At 32.8% G+C, this 21,392-nt stretch overlaps 4 protein-coding genes across 5 annotated transcripts in view; 2 read left to right on the top strand and 2 right to left on the bottom strand.

Moving 5' to 3' along the window:
- Positions 1-225: 225 nt before the first annotated feature.
- On the bottom strand, positions 226-4,805 carry LOC128156281 (ras-related protein Rab-9A-like). The gene is made up of 2 exons (XM_052818354.1): positions 4,659-4,805; positions 226-1,340 (listed from the first exon to the last, which is right to left on the bottom strand). Exon 2 carries the CDS (start codon positions 1,319-1,321, stop codon positions 704-706), a length of 618 nt encoding a protein of 205 aa, XP_052674314.1. The 5' UTR covers positions 1,322-1,340; positions 4,659-4,805; the 3' UTR covers positions 226-703.
- Positions 4,806-4,841: 36 nt separating this feature from the next.
- LOC128156280 (nocturnin-like) lies at positions 4,842-10,664 on the top strand. Its single transcript, XM_052818353.1, has 3 exons — positions 4,842-5,053; positions 8,081-8,255; positions 9,035-10,664. The coding sequence occupies exons 2-3, from the start codon at positions 8,105-8,107 to the stop codon at positions 9,847-9,849; spliced, it is 966 nt and encodes a 321-aa protein (XP_052674313.1). The 5' UTR covers positions 4,842-5,053; positions 8,081-8,104; the 3' UTR covers positions 9,850-10,664.
- Positions 10,665-11,250: 586 nt separating this feature from the next.
- On the bottom strand, positions 11,251-17,943 carry LOC128156276 (coiled-coil domain-containing protein 138-like). 2 transcript variants are annotated; one of them, XM_052818346.1, is made up of 14 exons: positions 17,861-17,943; positions 17,554-17,611; positions 15,837-16,001; positions 15,374-15,447; positions 15,146-15,277; positions 14,666-14,785; positions 14,130-14,207; positions 13,888-14,004; positions 13,523-13,666; positions 13,224-13,346; positions 12,812-13,025; positions 12,504-12,628; positions 12,228-12,418; positions 11,251-11,716 (listed from the first exon to the last, which is right to left on the bottom strand). In XM_052818346.1, the coding sequence occupies exons 2-14, from the start codon at positions 17,609-17,611 to the stop codon at positions 11,575-11,577; spliced, it is 1,683 nt and encodes a 560-aa protein (XP_052674306.1). In that variant the 5' UTR covers positions 17,861-17,943; the 3' UTR covers positions 11,251-11,574. The 2 variants fall into 2 exon arrangements, with proteins under 2 accessions (XP_052674306.1, XP_052674308.1); XM_052818348.1 differs by having other exon boundaries at positions 17,823-17,894.
- A 175-nt stretch (positions 17,944-18,118) lies between these two features.
- LOC128156279 (ATP-dependent (S)-NAD(P)H-hydrate dehydratase-like) overlaps positions 18,119-21,392 on the top strand; it is a 36,342-nt gene continuing 33,068 nt past the window's right edge. Inside the window, exons 1-7 of the mRNA XM_052818352.1 lie at positions 18,119-18,242; positions 18,458-18,605; positions 18,767-18,812; positions 19,125-19,213; positions 19,664-19,772; positions 20,087-20,137; positions 20,589-20,693. Coding sequence (XP_052674312.1) covers positions 18,182-18,242; positions 18,458-18,605; positions 18,767-18,812; positions 19,125-19,213; positions 19,664-19,772; positions 20,087-20,137; positions 20,589-20,693 — 609 coding nt within the window. The 5' untranslated portion in view covers positions 18,119-18,181. The remainder of the gene's footprint in view (positions 18,243-18,457; positions 18,606-18,766; positions 18,813-19,124; positions 19,214-19,663; positions 19,773-20,086; positions 20,138-20,588; positions 20,694-21,392) is intronic.

Consider the following 21,392-nt stretch of genomic DNA (forward strand, 5'->3'; position numbering starts at 1 on the left):
TAGGTACAATTGATCTGCAAAAGAACAACTTCCTATCTTGAAAACTGTAGGAGGAGTTATCCGTACAATGATGGTACCCTTTTGGCAGCCGCCCGCCCGCCATTTTCATCATTTTAATAACCGGATTTTTCCGTTGGAAAACCCGCTTAAAAACTCACGAAAAACAAGACTTTTGTGATATTCCACCCAATTAACTACCACAGATAATAAAACATGACCATGATAAATATGAACATATATTTATTGTTCTAAATAAAACATAACACTTCACATTCAAGTATTGTGATCACTTATTAATCACAACTCTTCAAAATTATTACATGATTACTCGTTTTAAAAACACAGAGTGAAAGTTTACAAAAGACTGTTCAATGGAATAATTAAAATTACATCACATTTTATTCCCCTTTGATATTGTATAAATTTACAAGTATTGTTTTACAAAAGAGTGTTGAACATAATGCTTAGCATTGACTTTCAGTGATATAATATAGAATTACAAAGAGTGTTTTATGCCCTATTGCACATTCTCTCTCCTCATAAACATTATGACCAATGTACATTTATTCTCCAACGATCAATGACAAGTATGTAGTCCTGATTAGAGAAAGAGTGCTCTAGAGTAAAGAAAAAAGCTTTTGCCATATTTGCCAAAAACTATAAAAATTAGAAATATTTTGCAGAAAAAATACCATAAGCTTCATCAGTTACCACAGCAACCAGAACTCTGGGTTTTGGCCTTCCTCTTTAGGTCAACTGTATTCCCGTGTTGTGTTTTGATCTCTATCACGTCTTCCAAATCCCGTAGCCTTTTTATTGCTGCTTTAAATGCCTCGTCAACATTTGTGGAATCTTTGGCGCTAGTTTCGAAATAAGGGGCTTGTCCATTAGCTTGACACCACTCTTGGGCCATTTCCGTAGAAACCATTCGGTTTTCCATATCAATTTTGTTACCTAGTATCACAAATGGAAAGTTGTTTCCATCCTGAATGTCAGCATAATATAGGAATTCCTTTTTCCACATTGCCAAATTTTTAAAACTCTGAATATCATCAACAGCAAATGTCAACAAACAACAGTCTGCTCCTCTATAAAACGGTGTTCGTAAACTCTTAAATCTTTCCTGTCCAGCGGTATCCCATATCTGCATGGTGTAATTCTCTCCCTCATATGTGACGTCCTTGTTTAGGAACTCCACCCCAATGGTGTGAAATGATTGGGCATCAAATTTGTTGCTCACAAATCGATTCATTAAGGAGCTCTTCCCCACTCCCCCATCTCCCAGGAGAACAACCTTAAGTAACTTGGATTTTTGAGACATCCCTCAAGTTGATGATTCCCTGGAAAAGAAATATTTCAAACAAAGGTTTAAACATATTGTAGGCTAAAGATAAATTGTGTTCAAACTGTCATTTTGTCATACTTTAATAGTTTATAGATGTACTGTAGTTCTCAAATAGCTGGAAAATCAGTAATGAATTGGATTAAATCAACACATTAATCAGCAATGAGTAATTAGAAATGAACTGACAGGTCAGTGTAAGAGTTGATAGCTGTAGAGTGACAGCTGAGTTTAAGTGATAACAGTGATTATATAATCAATCCTAATCATTTCTCAGCCAACAAAGAGAAAGTTACCCACACACATTCATTCAATGATACTGATTTTTTTTCTTATTTAATGGAAACCTTGGACCTCAGTTGAGAGTTTATTAATAATTATTTAAGATGAAAATTACCCAATGACTGATGTTCAATTTGCATACAAAACTTTAGATCTGTAAGACCCAATTCTGCAAATTATAAACACAAAGATCTCATAGACCTCTGAAAATTGAAGTGTATTGTTATTCCTATATTGTGGTTTTTTGTACTTGCAAAATGCTTTTCACATATATAGCAGCTAGAGCAGTGCTAACAAATCAACCTACTTTTTTCATATGAATTGAAATTTGAGTTGAAATTTGTTTTGTGAGTCAAATAAAAGCTAGTTGCCATTCCACACCCAATAATATGAACCCAGATCATTTTAAAAACTTAATATCAGGATTAAAATTCTGTCAAAATAGACAACATGGCAAACAATTCAAACCAACATGCTTTGTTTCATTGTTATTTGGTTCAGTCTCGTATACAAAGAAGTGACTGTCCAACAGAGGTTTTATAGCCAAAAATGTCTCAAACATGTTAAGATTTTACGAGATTTTATATAACAAGAAGCTAAAATGATCTTATTTAATTGATGTGAAAAACCTTGTCCTTCCCGTTTTACATATCAACAAAACACAGAGTTCTGGAGATTTAGTTGTGTCTCCTGGGACTCAGAGTAAATAAAAGAAGATATATCATCATGAGTATAATGAGCCATTTATGATCAAAGTGATTGGATGAATGAAAATTGTATTCTTTTTTGTCTGATGTAAAACATGCAATAAAAAAATCTTTCAAACAATACACTTCTTTTATAATTTTCAACAGTATTTTTAATGAGAAAATACACCATACAAATATCTTCATGTTTCATTAAGTTTTAATACTTAGGGACCTGAAGTGCTTGCAATTTAGCGAAAATGTCCATTCAATATATTCATTCTCTCGAAACCATATACCGGTATATGGTACATTTAAGAGGTACATTATTTATATAAAACATATTTATCACATGTTTATCCCAATATATGGTGGATATCACTCATGGGATAAATTTTTGATATTCCACTGTGAGTTCTTACGCCACGTGACGTCATAGTTAATCATTACGTAGGTTTAGACGGTTGATTGACGTAGAATGAAAAAGTAAATAATTAATTCAGTTCAGGGGTGTTGAGATATAAATTTGAAACATTTAATGTTGTTTCAGTTATTTGTCATGAATTCATAAAAAAATGTTCGAAAATAAATGTCTGTTTGTTAAACTTCAAGGAACTTTTTTTCCATGCGTAACGTTGTTGACGTGTTGTAAATAATGTGTTGTGCGGCTCACAATCACAATTTTTACAGAAAAAGTTGGGATTAACAAAATACTTGGTAAAACATGTGATAAAAAGAATCTCTCATGATTTGCGATAGTATATGATTTTTATCCAACTCGTTGTGTGTTTTCTATCCCCTCGCCAAGGCTCGGGGATAGAAAACACACAACTCGTTGGATAAAAATCATATACCATCGCAAATCATGAGAGATCCTATATATATATAGGCTCAGAAGGTCTATTTTGAGTCCTGATATTTTTTTCCATGAACAGTCAACTGAATTTTGGGACTTGGGCCACACCAATAAAAATTTTTGTTCGTCTGACATCAAGTGAAGAAAGGTACAAGCAGGCTAGCGATAAAATAATAAAATTATTTTTTGTGGCCAAAATTTTTGGGCGCTATATAAATAATTTGTGCGGATGGTTATATTTTTTCTCCTTGTTTCTGATTTATAAATTAAAACTATTTAAAATACGAAATATAAAGCAGAATGGAACGGAAAAAAGCACAGAATATCCTGCATGCGGGAAATTAGTAATATTAATATAATGTTATTTGAAGTGTAGAGTTTTATTTAAATACAAAAGCGCGGTGTCTGACAAACAAGAAATTATATTTGTATAATTTAATTATGGTTGTAACGCGGCATTTGATTGGATAGAAAAATTTACCCGGTAGTTAAATTTGATTAACCTGGTTTGCACGTCACAAGACACGTCACAATGCACCAACGTACTAATTCACTTGACGTTACGTTTGAATTTTGAACAGATTTATATCATTTTTAAATGTAAAACGGACTCAATTTGTACAACAAATTCCAGAAAATTAAATTATAAGGAATGAACTCAATATCTACCCAAGTTATACTTGTATAACCTGGGTTGGAGCAATTTACACTTTTTTATAATCCGCTTCGCGGATTATAAAGCGTAAATTGCCCCAACCCTGGTTATACGAGTATAACTTGGGTAGATATTGAGTTCATTTCTTAAGTGGCCTTGTAGAGAAAAGGAAAAATTGCTCTAAAAGTGGCAATCTGTAACTCTATTACTCCCTGCATCGTTATTGTAAAGGTATTGTCAACCATGATTAGGGGGAAGATTAACCAAAAAATAAAGTATAACTGAAAAGATTGGCTTCTAATGACAACATGCTACTGTCACAATGCCATTTTCTCTCAAAAGTACAACGGTTTCTTTTGGCCTACCTTTATCTTTTGACATATTCACATAGTATTAATGGACTGCTTATGTTATAAAGAGCAAATTGTAGTGATATATATATATATAATTATAGATCAAACCAACATGTTCTCTATCTGCAATGTTACAAGTCATGTGATACAGATAGGGATAGAAACTGTACAAATCCAATATATTGATATAATGATAATCTGATATCCTCAGAAATGTGACAAATTTCCGTGTTGTAAATTATTTCATAGTGAAAAACAAAGACATAACCAATAACGTAAATGCATTAAAAAACTGTTTATCACCATAAACATACAAAAATGAACACACGGTCAATTTGGTTATATCATAGGGTAACAGCATATTTTACACCGAACCAGCCATTTCTCAATAGCAGAATTGAAATGAAAATTGCACGCACATGTCTTCACATGGAAATATTTACAGCATGCATGGCATACTCAAATACCTAATCCATTTGTTTACCTGATTGGTTCTTGAACTATAGCTATCAAACGCCTGTTTTCTCCGTAAATTTCATTGTTTTCTTTTCAGTTTCGTCAACATGATGGCAGATCAGTCACTGACGTCAGGTAAGTCATGTGATGCATCACGCGGAATTCCCTTTCCGGTAGACGTGAACTCTCGTTGCGAAGGACGCGTAGAATATCAAACCGGTGGTTGTTGATATATTTACCTGAGTATCAAATTTAAGTGTGTGCGTGCTAAGAAATAAATATCAGAATTGAATAAACATTGTGTCATAGTTGCCAGATTCAGCACGCCAATTTACAGATGAACTTTAGATCAATACGGAATACTTTTACGTCGATTTTTGTCTTTTATTACTGCTTTACTAACATCCGACTGAAAAATAACAGGTAAGACAGTAAGTTATAAGGTATTCTAAAATCTCTCTGAAAAAAGGCCAAATATGATATCATGGTTTGTTTCTGAACAGATACTCGTTTTCATTTCTTCCAACTGTGGAAAGTAGGAGTGAATTCATTCAATGAAGTCGGATTCTTGGATTATGTTTGACCATTTGTTAGTTTCCTCTACCTGTATATACTGACTTTAGCTATTCTTAGCTGGTTAGGACCCCAAAAAATAGTTGCCAATTTGGGATTTAAATCACATGGTTTATAAAAGGAATGTGAATTCAACTATTCGCGTTATTTTGTCCTCACTTAATCCACTGTGTGTGACAAAATTTATGAAGTTTCGAAGTACTTACAGTATAAACTTTCATGTTGATGTAAATTTTGTTGATTTGATATTTGTGATTTCTGTTAATATGCTCTGTTCCAAGTTTCTGCTTTCATCCCTTTCTGTGTAATATCTCGATGATCATAAATATCTTAGTGCCAAAACTACATCTATTCACTATATAGTGAATGAAAAAAGTCCAAATTACCTGTTTTGAAACGCCCCCTCTGTCGCTTCAGGTTTTAATCATAACCAAAAATAGAAAGTCTACAGGGATTTTAAACACCATCAATAGCCCCTTATAATTAAGTAACTTTTCATTTCTCAATGAAAAGTTACTTAATTAGAAGGAGAAATTTGATTGTACTTTTTAGCATGTTTTAAATTCAATGTTATTTTTGAGCATGTTGAATAAACATTCTCTTACTATATATAGTAATTAATTTCAGCTAGAACAAATAGTTAGTAGGAAATACTTGTAAAGTATAAAAATAAGATATTTTTATCTTGTGTGGTGGCATATTGGCCAGAAATAATCAGGTCACTAGTTGAAATTGGTTGTTGATTATAACAGGAAAGCTGATTCAAGGGTACCCTTAGTCTCTGCATGGTTTCATCTCCTCCAGATGCTAGTAACTCACACACCTTAAATCTATGTCCATGCATGAGCCTTGCCCATTCAAGAAAACATGTACAATACAAATGTACCTTAGAAAACCATACAGGAAATGTAAACAAAATGCAGAACCAATGATAAGATGAAAACAGGAAACACTTGGTCATTCACGCCATATCTTAACCATAAAAGTGCGATAATGACTTAGAATCTGGATCCTTAAATTAATTCAAATCAGTGTTAAACTTTATCAAATCTTAACCTTGTCGGATGATTATTAGAGGAACATGAACCGAATTTATTAAGGTCTTCCGTTTCCAACGGAAGAGCTTATTGTTTTCGTACTGTTTCTTCTTATTATTATTATTATTTTTTTTTCCAAATTTTGTGCACGCGATTTCTCGAAAACTATTCGGCCGATTTTCAACATTTTTTCACAGATGATGAGTCATGATCTGAATTTTATATGTTTTTGAAAATTTTGTTGTCGTCACTTCCGGTACCGATTTATCGGCCATTTTGGTGTTTTTTACGACCTATTTTGTGCAGAGCTGATCTCAGAAACTATCAGAGATATGACTATGAATTTTTTAGGATAGGTAGTCTATTGTCTGAAGTTGTGCACTATTATTTTGTTTTACGCCAGTGGCGCCATTTCTTGGAGCTCGCCTGGGCTCGAAAATTGGGTTCGAATTTTCATTCAAAATTTTCATACGTTTTGATCTCTATCTTTTAATGAGTTGATATTTTATTAAAACATGTATAATAAAAGTAGTAGATAATCTAAAGTTCTTTCGAACAAAATCAAAAAATAGGGGCTGGCCCCTTTAATAAGGGGCCAAGATACTCTTAAACTCTATTACAAATAACTTAAAAATAATAAAAATTTTGTAATGCATTATAGAAGCAAAGTTGTTGATCGTAACAATATCTATCAGGTAAAATCATTGCCACGCCCATTTATTACGTAATTAGGGATTTTTGGGGCCAAAGTACTTAAACTTTGACGCATTATATCTAGAGAAGTAGACATATTTTGTTAAGCATTGTAGAAGTGAAAATGTTTGGATTGATGATTCTAATCGATTCCATTAATCAAAGCACCAATGTCTGTCCCCATTAAGGATCTAGAGGGCTGGCCCCTAAAATATTCAATCATTTGTATCTCAAAAATGATCAACAATTTTAGATGGGTGAAAGAACAAAAAATGTTCGTATTCATAAGACCTTTTCAAAGAAATCAAGAAAAAGGGGCTGGCCCCTTAAATTAGGGGCAAAGACACTCTTAAACTCTATTACAAATAACTTAAAAACGATCAAGATTTTGTAATGCATTATAGAAGCAAAGTTGTTGATCGTTACAATATCTATCAGGTACGATCATTGCTTTGCCCATTTATGACGTAATAAGGGATTTTTAGGGGCCAAAGTACTGAAACTTTGACACAATATATCTAGAGAAGTAGACATATTTTGTTAAGCATTGTAGAACAGCAAATGTTTGCATTGATGATTCTAATCGATTCCATTAATCAAAGCACCAATGTCTGTCCCCATTAAGGATCTAGAGGGCTGGCCCCTAAAATATCCAATCATTTGTATCTTAAAAGGGAATAGCAATTCTAGATAAGTGTAAGAACAAGAAATGTTAGTATTCGTGAGACCTTGCGAATAAACTCAAGAAAAAGGGGCTGGCCCCTTAAATGAGGGGCCAAGACTCTTGTAAACTTTATTACACATACCTTAAAAACGATCAAAACATTGAAATGCATTATATTAACGAGGTTGTCGATCGTAACAATATCAGTTTGTAAAACTAATTTCCAAACCCATTGATGAGGTAATTAGGGATTTTAGGGGACTAAAATCTTAAATCTTTAATGTGCTGTATGTGAAAAAGCAAAACTCTTTGTTAAGCATTTTAAAGGATATTGACGATCGTTTACAATATCTGAAATGGAGTGGTTATTTGAAATTTCATTGATATTTTAATCGTATCGTTTAAAAATTGAACGGAAGACCTACTCGTTACTCGTAACGAGATCGTATCTAGTTGATGATAATTTTTGTGAATTACTTTTAGTTGATGTGTCACCAGTAAGGAACAATGTCTACAGGAGCGGCTCTAACTGAACTGCAGAAGGACATACAGAAGAAGAAACTGCCCAGTCTCTTGGACCGGAAGTTTGAAAAAGTTGCAGGGTGTGACAATGAAGAGGGGGACTTCTCTGTCATGCAATGGAATGTTTTGGCTCAAGGTAGAGTGATCTTTGTAGTTTGTAATATTCTATCTTACCATTTAAACAAAAAGATAAATTCAATGTCTGTTATGCTAAAAATCCCCCCCCCCCCCACCAAATAGTTTATTTTAGAAAAAAACGCAAAAATTTGCACATGCAGATACATGTATAAAACTTTTTATGTTGTATTTGATAGTATATTTTAGCCTTAATATTTCATCACTTTAAAATGTTTAGTGTTAAGCTTGCCTCTTGAAGCATCTTCAATATTTCATTTTATTTTCAAAACTATTATAGCACAATGGCATATTTTATAACCATACTCATGCATTAGGACATTTGAATAAGATACATAGTGTTAAATCTAAGATTTGAAAAGGGCATGTTAAATAATGGTAAAAAGGGCACTTTTCTCAGCGGTAAATATTATAAAACCTTGAAAGGGGCACTTTTAGGGGCACCCTTTTCTGCAGTAATATTATAAATCATTGATCCTTGAAACAAGCGTATTTTAAGAAAATTTTGCATCGTAATCAAGTGTGACCTGGAGATCTGTACATCTACCAGCATTAATTTTCTTTTGTATAAAATTTTTATACGAAAGAAAATTAATGCTGGTAGATGTATGATATCCTTAGATCTGTTGCATAGCAGTGATCGGCCAAATAAGTGGATCAACCCCTTTAAACTGTAGAGACATTTAATAAACATTAACATAAATATTTTTAGAGGAGGGTTCAGAAAACAAGATCAAGAAAAGCCAAGTTACAAATATTAGTGTTTTATTTATTTTGCAGCACTGAGTGGAGGAGATGATAATTTTGTTCTGTGTCCACGTGAGGCCCTCTCGTGGGAAAATCGCCAGCTACGCATACTGGAAGAAATCTATCGCACCAGTCCTAGCATTCTGTGCATGCAAGAGGTAGACTGCTTCTCCTTTCTGAAAAATAAGTTAAGCTCACTGGGCTATGAAGGAGAGTGGGTGCAGAAACCATCCTCTCCTTGTATGGAAATGGAGAATAATATGGGGCCTGATGGCTGTGCTCTATTTTATCGAAAAGATAAATTCCAACTGCTACAAGCTAAACATGTCAACCTTAAAAAAAATGGGAGAGAAACAAATCAGTCTGGCCTTGTTTGTAAACTCAAGTTCCAGGATAACGACCACCTGATATATGTGGCAGTAATTCATTTAAAGGCAAAGTCTGGTTACGAAGAGCTGAGGCATCAACAGGGGAAATACCTGCTAGAATATCTGGCGAAGGAATCTGGTCCAGAACCCATTATAGTGTGCGGTGACTTCAACGCTAGCACAAAAGAACCCGTGTATAAGGACTTCAGTGACAGTGAGCTGGGATTGAAAAGCGTGTACAAGGAGAGTTCAGCCGATCAGAAGGAACCCAAGTACACCACATGGAAAATCAGGGCAGGGCCGGATGGAGGAAATACGGAGAGCTGCAAGACAATAGATTACATATGGATCCGAGGAAACTTGAAGCTGACGTCGGTCCTCAGTATACCTAAGGATGAAGCCATCGGTCCGAATCGACTGCCAAGCTACCAGTACCCATCTGACCATTTTGCACTGGCTTGCAAATTGCTGTTCACTTAGTTATTATATTATGGTATATTCTAATTTATTAAGAAGTACTAGTAGAAAAAAATCTATGGTATATTACTTACACCAGTATTACATAGTTTTCTATTTAAATATTTTGATATTATTTTACAGTTCATCATAGTAAAAGTAGATTTTATACTGCAATGCTGTTTTCTCTTTGACCCACCCTTCATAGTTCATAATTCTTGCAATTATCGTAGATACATATCAACTCTTAATTTACATAATGTTAATAACTGGTATAATCCCCTCTTCCCACCCATTGTTTTACATACATCATTAGAAAATAGTATTTATTTAACATTTATTTTAGTGCATTTATTCATGGCTAAACAATTGTGGTAGTGAGTAATGGTTTTAACTCAATTCAACATTTCTCTTATTTATGAATCTCAAAGCATGTACTTGTATATATGCTGCAAACACAAGACAACTAAAATCTCAGGCTATGAGTCTTGAACTTTTTTAAAATTTATTTTTTTTTGTGAGAAAAAAAATCCTCATCAAACACTAAGCTACTAGCTGATTCTCTAGCTGCTAGAGAATCAGCTGATTATTAAATATCATTGATTTATGGCATTAAACATGTCTGCTTATTTATGTCAAGTTTTTATAAATGTGTTGCATTGTATTGACCAGTAATATTGCCCTCTTCTCAAGTGACTAATTTCAATCTCTTTGTTAACAACTAATTGAATTAGTTTTGGAAAATTTTGTTTTAATTAATCTAGAAACAAAACCAATGATGTTTTCATTGCACTTGCTACTCTCATTCTTATGGAAATAAACAATATTCTTCTAACTGAGATCATTGTTGTCTCTTTAATCAACTAAGAATTTTTATCTGTAATCAAACTTAAGGTTTGTTTAACACAATTGCTCTTGTTCGAGTTACACTGTCTCGGACCAATAGAAGGTAAAACTTCAGGCAAGTATGAAATTAAAATTCAATTCAACGCTTTCTTGACTTTCCAACAAAAGCTTTGTAAACAGATGGTCTTGCACAATCAAATATGAAATAATTATGTTTATTCATGCAGCAAAGCAATAAAACTTGTATATGTACCCAGTAGTTTGGAAGACCTTTAGTTGTACCGGTAAATACAAAAAAATATGCTCAATTCAGTTCATGCGGTTCATTTTCTATCCTTTTAAATTAATATTTTATCAGGCTTTGTATAATCCAATCTCATGCCCATGATTGTCACTCTGAATTGATTTTTAAAATGCACGGTATAAAAAGTGCCACAGAATCCAAGGGATGTTCAATTTACCAATCGACTATGGTAAATGGACAGCTGATCATGAATATGAAATAAAATGTCTAACTTGGTGTATGTAATAATAATTTGTTTTGTTATTGATCAATAAAACAATCAAAGCTTTTCGCAGTTAAAATCTAGCATCGAAAATTTAATTTTTTAATACAGGCATTGTACATTTATATCTCACTGTATAATTAACATAAATACATGTACCATATGTATATACAATCAAAGCATGTATATATGCACTAGACAGATTAATCAAAACAAGCTTAATATAAAAGAAACATAAACATATACATTGGACTCTTAATAAATATAATATTTGGTGGTCGAAGAAATGGCCGAGTCTGTGAACACAGATATACAGAAGTGAGGGTGCTTCAGTTGGACGGAATGTATAAGTCAAGGTTGACTTGATTCAATGTAAAAGTCAAGGTCATCTCTTAGGTCACTGTGCAGCTCCAGAGGTCAGATTGAAGAGGATAGACTTGAGGTTGAGGGCCAGGAAGGCTTGGTCGGTGGGACAGCCCCTCAACAGTTCCTGGATGATCCCCACAATGGTGTACACCTCAAAGTACTTCCTGTTACACCTACAAATGGGCAGAGGTCAATTTATCAGATTTGAAGATCAAATATTCTGTTATAATAGTATAGTGTTATAACTTCAAGAGAAAATGTCATGTATACTAAAATATATTTTACATAGAAAAGGGGCTTCAAAGATATGGACATGAGAATAGTTTTCTAATCCGGGGTTTGCAATAAATTTGACTTCTGATGTTTGACAATGTTTCTCAGACATGTCAAATTATTATTGTCAGAAGTGTAACAAATGCCGGGTTATTATTATACGTGTCTCACAACATGATTAATAATGTTATAGAGAGTTATGGAAAGTACAATAACCATGACATTAAAAACATTGATTGAGCATTACTAAGTTTGAAATGAGCAGCAGATGCGTATAAAAGGTTAATTCATCAGTTTAACATGCTTCGAAGTATAAAACAGACAAATATCAATATATGAATCAAAATATCTAAAATAAAAATCCCATTGATCAAATGTAAAAATGGCCAGTACCGATGTGTAGATAGATACCTGAATTTGGAGAGTTTCTGCAGGATGATGCTGAGTTTCTCCAGTAGTTTGCTGTCCTGGCTTGGGGCCCTCAGCACCATGGCTATTGTTCTGAACCATGTCTCTGTACTGCATGTCTCCAGAAATGGTTGCTGAAATGGTGAGTCTGTGGACATCTGAAGGAATATGTCCATTGCTGATCCCATGAAGGTCTGTCAATGAATGAAATAAGAAAGGATTTTTTTTACTAGAGTTATCTCCCTTTAAAACACAGTTTGAAGTGGTACTGCTAATTACCTTGTTTACTGGTTTCAGGTACTGGAGAACAACAGGGGTAGCTTGATAATACAGGAATAATTCTTTGGCAATGTCAGACTTTAGATCATTTCTTAAAACATCAAATACATGTGCCAGGAGGTCAACTGTAATTAAAAAATCCAGTAAAAATGAAAATGCTGTTTGAAAAAAAATATCAATATGTGATAAGTCTTTTTTAATAATAGAAAGAAGAAAATCCCAAGAAGCTTATTGAAATGCAACTTTTTCAAAATTCATGTACACATATATTACATTTCTCAAAATGAATATAAAGACATCTCAACAACCTTGACTGAGAGTTTTCAGAATGATAAGAGAGGACAGCAGACGGACATGGAGATTCTGACTTCGGAAGTAGATGCCATCTTTTGATTTGTCTAGCTTGCTAGGAGAGGAGGGAACAATCTCTGATGGAGACTTCTCAAGCTCTGAGAACCGAACTGTCTTAGCTCTGTACAGTTCCTCTCCCAGTCTTCTCAGGGTGGAGGACAACCCACTCTTCTAAAAATACAGACATGGCAAAATTCTGAACAGTCTCAATCAATGATGATCAGTATTATGACCACATATTCATTCAAAAATTTCTAATTGTCTACCTGTTTAGAAATAAAATACTAATCTTACAGTTAAATGTCAATTGTTAAATGATGCTAAATTTTCCATTTCACTGAATACTAAATTTAATAAATGTTTAATCACCTGCTGTCCAGCACAGTTTTCAACATGTATTAAGGCCCAATATATAAATTGAATACAGGGGAGGGAAATCCTCAGATTCTGTCCAGGAAATTCTCTCAACATGTCAACAGCTGATGGTAAAATCTGGTGACAGAAAAACAGTAAACATACCAGTAATATATTGGATGAATATTTGTTACATACATACATACATACTCAGTCTTTTCGACTGGGTTATTGGTATTTGCATGAGGATACTGTACATCAAAAATACAAAAACAGACATTTTAGCTTAATAATGGTTGAGAAATAAAACAAACCTTCATGACTTTGTCCTGGAGATACTCTGGAGACAAGAAGCGCTCCAATGGTTTCCCGGGAACCTCAGACACTGCACACCGTAAATGTGCATCGCTGACCCAGTCCAGTAAGATTCCAGTCACATCAAAACAACAGCCTGCGGTCTACAGCCACAGAAAAGTTAACAATGAAAACATCTAAATCTATCATCATCTTACATCTGATAATGATGTCATCATAACAAAACATAACACAAAAAAATTGTGACATGTTCATAGACTATAAAAATACTGAACAAATACTTACTCTTAACAAATATACTTAACGTTAAGTGCCCGTTGTTTTGCTGTTATAAAAGTCATCACTTGCTTACAAAATGTAATACCTTTTGAACCCTCTGTTTTGTTTTTTCCTCTGCATCCTTTGCTTTTTGTTGCTTAGGAACAGCATTTCCCATAGAAATTTCCATTTCTTTTTGTCTCTGGTCAAACTCTTGTTTTCTCTAAAAACAGTAAAAGATCGAATGTGTATCTTAATATATTGGTTGCAACTCTAACATTTTACTAAATTTAATCTCTTTTTCTATGCATTTGTATTTGGCTGAACTTCTGTTACAATAAAACAAACCTGTAAATTAGTCAATCTGGCTTGCACAGTGACTGCTTGCTTTTCCAATTTTTCATGCTGGCTTTGAAGAGACTCAAACTGAAACACAAAAAATGTTGTATGAAAAAGGTGTTTTATTATGGCAATATATACTTTGTACAAGGATATTTAATCAGCTTGCACTATTCTTAATAACAATAGGTACTATGCACATATTGCATTTGTGAAACACTGCAATTGACCCTATGATGAAATTGACATCTGATTATGGCAAATGTTTTTAACAGTGTGAAGTTTTGTAAGTTTTAAACTTACTGCAGGTAAACAGATAAAGACAGGCAGACCAAACACATTACGGGAATAACAAAACCAGATACTACATGTATCAATATATGTAATAGTGATTACAATTCATGTAAATTGACTCAAGGTACCTAGAACATGTATATACATATACATGTGTTTTTACTTTCTAACTTAATCATGTAAGAGTAAAGGTATTCATAATCTTCGTTTGTACTCCCCTTTTTAAAAAACAATTTACAGGTACAACTTACTTCCTTTTTCAGAGCATCATTAGCTTGCTTCAGTGTTTCAAAGTTGTCCTTTAGTCTTTTGTTTTCTTTATTTTTCTCCCTTAGTAAAGTTTCCAATCTGAAAATATCTGCTTTGTATTTCTGAAAAAGAAAATAAATGATATATGTTTATTTCATAGCAAGTTGAACATTCAAAGTGATAACATAGATGGTGTTTGTCAATCAATGTTAACTAGAATTAAACGATAGATGGTCAATTCATTGTTTATATAAAAGCAATATAATGTAAAATTGTTAATTTATAAAGAGTATGAATAAGGAAGAACTTGCATGAATTTTCACATGTACGTTGCCAAGATTTAAACTTATGTTTTTTATAGAACAATACACATACACATATTACCAAAAAATACAACTGTTAATTGTTTTAAACATGGAATCATGTAACATACAACATACTGATATGTTTACCAGCAAGTTAAAAACCGAAGTTGAACTCACCTCCTCCACCACCTGCAGTTTCTGTTTGATTTCATGTTGAGCTATCGTTTGTATGTTCTGGGATGAAATGGATACCATACGTTCCCTCTCCTTCAACTTTTGTTCTCTTTCATGTAAACTTTTATTCTCTGCCTAAAAACATATATATAAAACACATACCAATAGAGCTTTAAAATATGAAATTAAGGTAAATTCAAGCATGGTGAAAATTAAAAGTCATGCAAGTACCTTAAGCTTCTCACTGATAACTTGCAGCTCTTTGTAAATATCTCTGATGTTCTCATTGCTGATGTTTTGGAATCCTGTGAAAAGAGGAAAATTTTAAATATTGAATGTTTATCCATTATTTTACATATACTGGGTATATCAATAACAGGTCTTGTTACAAATGTTTAATCTTTTTAAATATTCAAATTCTTAATACATAATTTACACATTTTTGTGTGATATTAAATTTTGTGTCATCTTCAATGAAAGTTGTTCTGGAAATAATTCACCGTGTGAATGAGGTAATGTGAATCAATGAATTTGGCCAGCAGGGAACAAACATTAAATTCCTAAATAATACATGTACATGTATTTTGTTAAAAAATGTTGTATTAACTGTAAATTTGCTATTTATGTTTGCATTATTGGAGATTTGCTATTAGTGTTTTGTTTGTCAGTTACTGAATTCAAATATTCAAAGGACCTTCTTCCTCTGAATCTGATGGCTCCCTTCTCTTGTGATGATTCTGCTTCCTTCTGCGATGCTTTCCACTGATCTCATGCAAGTAGAAGTCAGACAAACTGTCCGATTCTATGATCCGCCCCTGGCTGTTATCTGTAGCTGCATTGATTGGTGTTATTGTGGAGTCTAAAAATTTATGAAAGCTTCTGTTAAACTAGAACATGTATTACTTATATATTAAGCTTGTTTCCTAAAATGACATGTAAAAAAAAAAAAAATATGTTAAAAATCACAAATGCATAAAGGTGGCTCACTACGCCTTGAAATAGTTTCTCAAATCAGCAGAAAATTACTTGATTAAGATAGATACATAATAGTTAAGAAGTAGGCAGATTTGAACTCATGATCTGTGGTTCACAGGCCCAATACTCTAATCACTGAGCTATAATGATATCTATCAAAATTGATTACTACAAACATATATCAAAACATTTAAATGGTATCAGGAGAAAACGTACCCAAGAGAAAACGTACCCAGGAGAAAACGTACCCAATCTCTAGGGTACGTTTTCTCCAGGAGAAAACGTACCCGGGTACGTTTTCTCCAAGAGAAAACGTACCCTATGAAAATCATAATTATACTTCTTAATAGTTTTAAATACTATTTTGCATAATAAATATACAGAAATGTAAGAGTTTTATAGATATATGAATTTAATACTTTATAATTTTAATGGGGTTGGACATATTAAATAATTTTCAAATGCTACTTCAATGCATATTTTAATGCATAGATGTATAGAAATATATTCATTTTATGAATAATATCTTTATAATAATTGTAGCAACTTTAATTTTTGTACGAATTTAATAATGACCTGTCATAAAGTGTTATCTGACTTCTTCTAATTATCCATTTATCGGTAGCCTTACCGATTTGAGTTTCTCCATGCGAGATACCCTGATTTTAATTATAGTGATAATCAATTTAATACCTGAGCAGCATGTCAGTGGCGTCAGAAGCAAATTGACTGTTCAATGTTACATTTCGTAGTAGTTTCCATGTGAACTTGGTTTTATTAAGCAACTTTATTTTATAGATAAATTTCAAAAAATGCAAAAAAAAAAAAAAATAATAATAATAACGCGATATCGACTTCTTGAGATACTCATCATTTAGTTCTTTAAACGAGATTGCAATAAAAACTAATTATTTAGCGGTCTCGTTTATGGTGAATTAATTGTCGACCAATTAAACTGCTCAGGCCATCTTCGTGTGTGTGTATGTTACAAATTATTGTCTTAATAAAAACAGCAACAAATGCTACAAATGTTCATTGTATATTTTATTTTGTTTCATTTAAGAATATCCATGAAAACCATTATTTATTATTTTCATAGGGTACGTTTTCTCTTGGAGAAAACGTACCCGGGTACGTTTTCTCCTGGAGAAAACGTACCCTATAAATTGGGTACGTTTTCTCCTGGGTACGTTTTCTCCTGGGTACGTTTTCTCCAGCATTCATTTAAATTGCCATCTTGTGATGTAGTGTTGTAAAAAGTATAAGTCTTGATGTAGTGAGGTACCTTAATAATAAGACGGTATAATGAATGTTTTTGCATCATTATTGTACTGATTTTGTCATGTCATATACAAACACAATTATATAATTTAAACATACAAACTTGAAAAAATGCCCAATACTATCACCTGTCACACTGTTGCAACTCATTTTACCTAAATCACTTTCTCCGGATAATTCCTCTTTCCGGGGTCTTGATCTTGATTTACTCATCTGAAAAAGGTGATACTTACATCGAATACAAAAATATATATTTTATTTATTTAGTTCATCATTATGATAAATTTTAGATACTGGTGCAAGTCTGAACAAGAAAATAATTTCTATTTTATGAAAAGGATTGATGTTAAGCATAATTGCAGGACAGTTAAAGGATAATAAGATAAATAATAAAAAATATAAAAGACATAATGAAAATAAAAACCAGAATTTCTATGATTTGGCAACCAAAGAGATCCTTACATTTCAAACTCGAGCTGCGGTGTTTATTTTGGTCGCCATTTTCAAATTTCGTGCCATTTTCATAATTGACAATTTGGTCGAAAGAATATTCGTACACTGTACATTTTTTAAACAATGAGACATTCTTTTTTTTTTTAGATTTTTATTTATTTTTCAATTCAAAATCTTTCCAAATATTGTTAAAATAAATGATAAAACCAATTACATTACATACTTTGAACAAGTTAATATCGAAACCGAACGAAGAACAAGTTAACATAAAAATATCGAAAGTGAAACAAGGTTGTCTGAGAAGAAGCAAATTTCTGAATTAACTACAAAATGTTTTCCTTGTCAAGTCTGGTTGTGTATTTAGCAGGGAAAACTCGCTTGCTACCTCATGGTATGAACTATTGTCTGTGGCTTTCATCATCTACGCTTTGATAGATCTGTGAAATTAGATATAGTGGTTATCACTAAAGACGCAGTTCGATTTCTTTACTTCTTGAGACACTTTGAATAGAAACTGCTTAAGCTATGTACGGTTTGTTTAAAGACCAAAACGCTAATGGAATGATACTAAATCATTGGTATTCATGCCTTTTATTCATATTTCAGGGAATAGACCTCTGTTTATTCCACACAACCGCTCTCATACTATTCCCATCCAGCTGCTTGGAATGGTTAGATCCTTTGTGCCTCCTCTTTCTAATGACTTTCACAAAGGAATGATGGGTAGAATTGGAATCATTGGTGGATGTAGGGAGTAAGAACGTGTCCTTGAATTCAAAAGCCTTTTTTGGGGGGAACACTTTCTTGCCATGCTATGAATAAAAAATTTAAATAGTGCAATTAATTTTGATTTAAACCAAAGTTTGAACATCATTAGATTTCAAGTCTCTTAGAGTATTCTTATCTTATTCCAAGGTACACCGGAGCTCCATATTATGCTGCAATATCAGCCCTGAAAGTAGTAAGTAAATGAGAATTGCAAGTCCCACAAGTTTGGAATATAGTGTATTCTAATTATGATGTAAAGTTTTTTGCCAAGACTGATTTGCAGAGCTTTTGGTATCAACAATATAAATCAGAAAAAAATTATATGTAATGCATATGTATATTGAATAAGATTGGTCAACAGGGATCCACCTAATGTGTTTCATACACTCCGATTTGTTTGTTTGGTTGGTTTTTAATAAAATAGGATATAGCCTGTCCTTATTGATTGATCTCCATTACAAGTATTTATTTAGATGTATTTGAGTTGTTGGTTTTTTTTTAACAGGGATGTGACCTGTCCTATGTTTTCTGCACAGATGGAGCAGCTACAGCCATCAAGTCTTACAGCCCTGAGCTCATTGTTCTGCCTTATCTGTAAGTACATGACTATAAGTATCTACACAGGGATGCTATGAACACTATATACAAAAAGTAACTGTGATCTACCTGCCACATACCGTATAAAAAATATTTACTATATATATATATGAACATGGCAATTTTGACCAAGTGTTATTTGTGCCCAATCACAAATAGAGGCTTCACCCAACAACCTCTCCCCCCTCCACAAAAAAAGTAAATGAATTAAACCCAACTGATTTTAAAGAAGGACAAAATCACAATTTAATTATTCAGGATAGAGGGGCTAGATCATCTAGTATAATATATTAAAAACATGCAAATAATTTAAAGATCATTTTCCCCCTGCTCTTCCCCTACCAGATATTGATTTAGATTTTGCACGAATTCTGATCACATTCTTATTTTCAAAAGGCATATAAATTACCTGGTAAATAAATGATAATGATTTGGGTTTTTTTTTAGGGACAGTGCTTCAGCTGGTCAAGAGATTGGGAGCTGGATAGAGAGACTGCATGTCCTGGTAATAGGACCGGGTCTGGGGAGGGACAGGCAGATACTGAACAATACCAAGGTAACAGTCTCTACAGTACTGTACTTTGTTTCATTATATTTTCATGTTAAATACTGAAATCTGATTGGTTTAGACGCAGTTGATAATCCGTTCTATTACCCTCAGCATTAGCAACACACTTGACAACAGGTAACATAACAAATTGTTACATGTGTGTAAATTATGCGCATAAGGTTCGGCGTAGAATTCAAATCAAAAAAATTAAAAGCAGTAAAGTTTTCTTTAAAATTACCAGTAAGACATTTTATATAATGGGTACTCTTTAGATGAATTATCTCCCTTAGTCTACTCTCGGCATGTTTTTCTTTTCTCAGGACATAGTGTTGCAGGCAAAAAAACAGGATCTTCCATTAGTGATAGACGCTGTAAGTGTTCTGTGAATCTATGAAACTGTAATTTTACAGTGATTTTACAACAATTTACTAGTTTACAATCAACTTTTAAAAGCAATGAAAATATCTAATTAATGCAGCCCCAAGATTTAAGCAATAAGGCTCATTAGTATGATATCTAAATTCACACTTTGAATTAAGTTGTATGTGAATACATAGAAGCAAACAACTCTTAAAATCCAGAGATTATTTATATTTGAACAATTTAAAAATTACCACATAATGATATTGCTAGTACATGTGATTGCAAGCACACATATAATACATGCAGTTTATAGATATATTGTAGTCTGATTTTTTTTCACTTCATAATAAAACATTGTGGTTCATATATGGTGAATTAATTAAGATATGCACAGTAGTATTCTCTGTACTCTACTTTTATTGCCAATGTTACGTTTGATATCCCCCCCTTTTTCTACAGGACGGTCTCCACATGATAACTGAGGATCCCTCCATCATCACCGGCTACAGGAAGGCCATCCTCACTCCTAACAAAGTGGAGTTTGAACGGTTGTTTGAGAAAATGGTAGGTCTGCATAATTATTAGTTAGATATTATCCAACCAACATTAATTGGGCACTGTAAATTCCTTATTTTACGCGAGTACTTAATTCCAAGACTGCGCTTTACAAAAGAACTTACGACCAAATGAATGAATGCTAATTAATAACAAACTGATCAATGTTTTATTCTCATAACTGTCAAATATTAATATGAACATCAGAATATCTGTATATGTATAGTTTTGTTTAAGTTTTGTTCATTAAACACCATTCCTCGACTCTGAAAATATTTATGACTTTGTCATAAGTTCTTTTGTAAAATGCAGCACTGCAGGATTCTGCTATTTTGTTTCAAATCACTAGAATATAAAATCTTGAGCACCAATTTTTTGTTATAATTTCTTGTAGTTCAAAACTGTCAGAAAAATAAAAACATGATTTTAAAATCCACAAGGGCTGCTTCCCACAATATTGTGCAGATAATAATTCGTTGCATTTAATTAGGAATCTATTGTAACAGTAATTAATACATAATGATAGATATAGTGTGTTGTCAACTAGGAAAAACGTGCATGTTTGTCAGATTTCTAAACGTGCAGTGTATTTATTGATTCATGTATACCATCAGTAAGTTTCATGGAAATATAATATTCATTCTACATTTTAAATTCATTAATATGTGATCAGGATTCAGATAAATTGAGTTTATATTTTCATCAGTT

Source organism: Crassostrea angulata, chromosome 7 (assembly GCF_025612915.1).
Source record: "Crassostrea angulata isolate pt1a10 chromosome 7, ASM2561291v2, whole genome shotgun sequence".
Taxonomy (NCBI): Eukaryota; Metazoa; Mollusca; class Bivalvia; order Ostreida; family Ostreidae; genus Magallana; species Magallana angulata.